General features: G+C 63.0%; 1 protein-coding gene across 1 annotated transcript; it reads right to left on the bottom strand.

The window, feature by feature from the left end:
• Positions 1-344: 344 nt before the first annotated feature.
• Positions 345-3,923, bottom strand: SIRT7 (sirtuin 7; the record flags this gene model as incomplete). Its single annotated transcript, XM_006109733.2, is given in 9 exon segments — positions 345-1,022; positions 2,071-2,177; positions 2,323-2,403; positions 2,538-2,774; positions 2,843-2,863; positions 2,865-2,942; positions 3,353-3,425; positions 3,503-3,684; positions 3,794-3,923. Coding segments are annotated over 9 exon segments (1,108 nt in total), but the record flags the coding sequence as incomplete, so codon positions are not given.
• Between the last annotated feature and the right edge of the window lie 711 nt (positions 3,924-4,634).

Raw genomic sequence — 4,634 nt, 5'->3', positions numbered from 1 at the left:
CCTGCTCCGCGCACGTTCCGTCACACGGGACTTCACCGCACCGGGCGGCCAATCTGAGAGCGGCTGCCCTGCCACGAAGCCCCGCCCCTTCCCCGCCCAACCTGTCTCACGCGGCCAATGGCGTGCGCGAGCGGCCTTCGATTAACCGAGCCCTGCCCCTCCGCTCGCGGCCAATAGTGTGCGCCGCCAGAACCTGGCCACGCCCCTCCCCTCTGCCTGCAGCCAATGGCGTACGCGCGCCGTCCCTCGGCCCGCACCGGCGGAGGGCGCGGGGCAGAACCACCCCGAGTACCTCCCTGCGGGGCCCTGGCTCCCACAGCGACAGGAGGGCAGACACGCAGTGATGCGGGGAGACAGCGCAGAGACGTTTATTAGCAACAAAAAGGTCTGCCGAGGCCGCATACCGATACAGAAAAAGGTTTGCTATAAAGATGTCATTTTTATAGGAAGTAGAAATAGGGTTGAGGCCCCTGAGACTGGCCTGGAGGAGGCACGGCAGCGAGTGCTTCCTCTTGGCTGGCCAGGTGTGATGTACCCCGAGTTCTGTTCCCACGGGACAGCGTGGCTGCCACCTCCAGGACAGACTGGATGGGCCACTCGTCAGCACCCAGGCCCCCGGTGGGGGCGCAGGCGGGGAAGCGCAGCAGTGCAAGGGGGCTCCCCACCAGGACAAATGGCTAAGCGTGTCACCGTGACAATGTCACCCCAGAGCATTCTCACTGGACCTGCGGGGCATTCCCGGCGTGCTGGGTGCCACCAGCCCCTGGATCCGAGGTCCAGCCATCTGCAAAGTGCCAACTGCTGTTCTCAGTCGAGCACCAGGTTATGTCACTCTCTTCCTTTTTGTGCCTTTGGCGCAGCCCCTGCCAAACCAGCCACCTAGGATGGGGGCTGAGCTGAGTGGTGCGCCCTGGTCTCCAGGCGAGGGCTCCTCTCGACTTCTGCGCAGCGACTTCCGACTGTGGCTGCCTTCTTCACCGGCCCGCAGGGGGGTTGCCAGGGAGAAGATGGGGTCCTGCCACCTGCCGGCCGAAAGGGGAAGCGGGGTCAGTGTGACCGGGAGCCGCCGTCACCGCCTGCCCAGGACAGGAACGCTGACTGAGTGACCCTGCTCCCGCCCTGTCTGAGCCGTGGCAGGCTTTGCATGGAGGTAGCCCCCCTGTCCTGAGCCGCAAGAGGGGGAAGCTCCCCCCTCGCTCCGCCTCGGCAGAGCGTGTCCTCGGCGGCTACGGCGGCACGGGCAGGTGGAGGCGGTCGTCCCAGCAGGGATGAGGCACTAGCAGCTCTGGGCCCCACCTCTCACTCGCACGGCCAGGGGCAGGGGGACCGGACCCTCTCCCCCTTCCCAGACGGTGAGGCTTGGCAGGTGGGAAGGCCAGCTGACTAGGGAGGTGTGGCCTACGGGCTCCCGGGTGAGGTCATGTGTCTGAGATGTAGAACCACATAGTATAAACTTAAGATACAGATAAGCACTGATAAGGAAAATGAGCTAAGTTAATGTAAAAAAAAAAAGTACAGTACACGGTAGGCCCACATTACAGAACACCACAAACATAACATACAAGAATTGCCAGGCCCAGAAGGTGAAGGGATCCTTAATTCTTGAACCCTTTGATTAAAAGAAGTTACTGATTTCCCCTATAAGACCCTGAAAATTCACAGAGAAAGAAAGTGTAAACTTTTTACTCAACACATACACCAGGTCTAAATTATCACAAGTTCTGCATTAAGGAACAGTTTCTTTAAGCTTCCCCAAGTCTGCCAGCTCCCCAAACCGAGTGCACGAGTCTGTTGGACTAGGATTGCCGAGAGCACGTCCCTTCGGGGGCCTCCCCTCCAGGCTGTCTGAGGTAAAGGGGGAACGTCCAGACACACACGGCCGACTCCCTCTCCCACAGGGAGTCCCATCAGCCAGGGACCTTGGCTGGCCGCTGCAGGCCACCACCTGCAGTCACACCTCAGATACTGCGTGCAACACCTCAGAGCTTCTTCTAGGCTCAGCTCGAGAGCAGACAGACACGTCCCATCCACACAGGGGCAGGAGGGGGGCATGCGCCTGCACCCCCTTACCTGCTGTAGGGGGGGATCTCCAGGCCCAGCTCGTCCATCAGGAGCTGCATGACGTCATCACACTTCCCGTGGAGCTTCAGGGCAGCCCAGTCATCCTTTGGGGTCCACTGGGGACAGGGGAAGGCCAGTGAGGTCAGCAGCTCAGTCCTCCAATGCCCGTGGCCTGGGCCTACTCGGCTAGCCCCCCAAGGTGCGTGAGTGCAGGGCGGGGCATCCCAGGAGTGAAGGAGGTGCCTCTGGGCAGCAAGTTACCTGCAAGTTCACAATGTAGAGCTTGGGCCGCCGGCTGGGGGGCTTGGTCATGCACCAGAGGCATGGGTACTTCTTTAGAACCTGTGCGGACGGACGGAGGGACAGACAGACCACACACACACCAGGGAACAAGCTACAGGAAGCTGGGCTCCATGCCGCGCTGGCCAGCTGCCAGCAGGTTCACTCCCTGCCCACCCGCAGTGCCATCTGTGTACCTTTAAGCTGGAGCCTAAACACAGGATCGTGTCTGCTTTGCTGGCAGCCTGGGTGGCTGCCTCCCAGTTCAGAGGCTGCCCCAGGGTCCCCCTCTCCCCGAAGTGCACAATGGTGTCGCGGAGCGGCGCCCCACACTTGTGGCAGGCCCGGCCCGTCTGGTGCCGGTGCAGGGCGGTGCGCTCCGTCACGTCGAACACCCGCACGTACTCCCTGTTGGGAGTGCAGGCCGTGCAGACCTGAGGAGGGAGGGCACGGTGAGTGGGGGCGCTGGCCCCCCCGGCCCCCCGGCCCGGGGACTGCTCACCTCGATGTACATGTTCCCGTGAGAGCTCCGAGATGGCCGAGCGCGGCAGCCCGCTCCGCAGGTGGAGCCCGTCGCAGTTTTGAGACACCCCGTGCTGCCCCTGAGGGGACAGGGCGGCGCTCAGCAGGAAGGGGGGGGGGGGGGCAGGGAGGCAGCAGCAGGCCAGGCAGCGGGACAACCGTCCTGCACCCAGAGCCCCCAAACCAGGGGCAACTCCAACCTGCATGGAGCCTCTAAGGCAAAACCTGAGAAGCAGGCTGGTCCCAGCAGGACTCAGGCCCCCCCCACTCCACCCCGTCCTCCCCCCCCCCCAACAGCTCTGAGGTACGTGGAGCAGCCTGGAGGGTCAATGTTTGCACCGTCCCCCTGCTCTTGGAGAGGAAGTGGGAGGATTAGAGAGAAGCTTAAGCCAGGAGGCTACACCACGGGGTGGGCTGACAGGCAAGGAGGTGGCCCAGGACCCGCGCTGTGGGCACGGCAAGCACACAGCTAGCCACGCGGGGCTCTTACCAGCTTCTGCTCGTGTAAGCGGGCGATGCTCATGTGGGTGAGGGTCGGCTCCGCCTCACTCAGGTCGGCGGCACTGCCAGGTGAGAGGGAAGCGGACGTCAGGCCCCCGCTGCCCCTGCCCCGCTCGGGGAAGGCTGTGCGGGCGCTTACCTCACGCGCCTCCCTTTCTGAAGCAGCGTCCACACTCCGTTCGGACCCCGGTAGTCTGGGATGGAGGCTGCCTGCGGGCTCAGGAGGAGATAAGCCCGTGAGCAGGCACCACCGCGGACACCGACGGCCCCCAAGAGCAGGAAGCAAATGTTGCTCCCAACACGTTCCAGGCCGGCCCTGCACTAGCCTCGACTCCTCCCACAGGGGATGGAGCGTTTCCTAGTCTACACGCCGGACCCAGGTGGAATGGACCGCACGCAGTCCTTCCCTCTGCCTGGGCCCCGCTCCCACCTGGTCCACCTCCTCCTTCCAGACTCCAATGAGCCCTGCTTCCTCTGGGGGCTCCTCCAGCCCAGCTCTGCAGCCACACTGTCCTCCACACTGAGGGGGCAGCTGGTCAGGCCCACCCGTGCCCCAGGTTCTAGCCAGTGCAGAAGAAAGGTGACCGCTAAGCGGGGTCCCTCCTCTATCCCCTCCTGGTGAGGTAAGTACTTTCTGCCCCTCCTCCACAAAGACTGCCAACCTCTCCGGTGAGATAAACACCTATCGAATTTCCCACGTTCCCAGGCCAGTGAAACGGAGCCACGGGACAGGCAGGCAGAGCAGGCGCGCCAGGTCAAGGGGCCCTGGGCGGCTCAGGCTGAATGATCTCCCTTCTGGGGAGCCCCGTCTCCTTCCTGCTCAAGTTCAATCGGCAGCTCTAACTCACGTGGAAAGTGGAACGCTCACAAACGGTGCCGCTCAGAGCACGAGGATGAGCAGCACGTGGACGAGCAGCCCCTTATGGCTCTTTAAGGAGGGACAGGACTGCTTTGAAATAACCTCCTGACGGGAGTCCACAGGGACTGTGGAGGGAGGCGGCCAGCCTGCCCGTGCACCGCCGGCTGTTGGTCAGTTGGTGCAGTCAACGCAGCAGACTCCTTTCTACGGGGCCCCTGCGCTCGTCCCTGTTGGAAGTGTCCTACTCGCCTCTTCGCCCATAAAATCTCACCCTCTTTCAGGGCTGGGACTCGGTGCACCTCCTACAAGAGCCAGGGCGTGTCTGGACTTCTAGTGACCTAACGCGGCCGGCTTCACGGGACAGGCATTCGCTTCTCCGCCTTAGTACTGTCACCCACGGGCTTCTCCCGGA

Source organism: Myotis lucifugus, unplaced genomic scaffold (genome assembly GCF_000147115.1).
Source record: "Myotis lucifugus unplaced genomic scaffold, Myoluc2.0 scaffold_1600, whole genome shotgun sequence".
Taxonomy (NCBI): domain Eukaryota; kingdom Metazoa; phylum Chordata; class Mammalia; order Chiroptera; family Vespertilionidae; genus Myotis; species Myotis lucifugus.
Note: the sequence above shows the minus strand (reverse complement) of the source record. Positions and strands in the feature narration are given on the sequence as shown.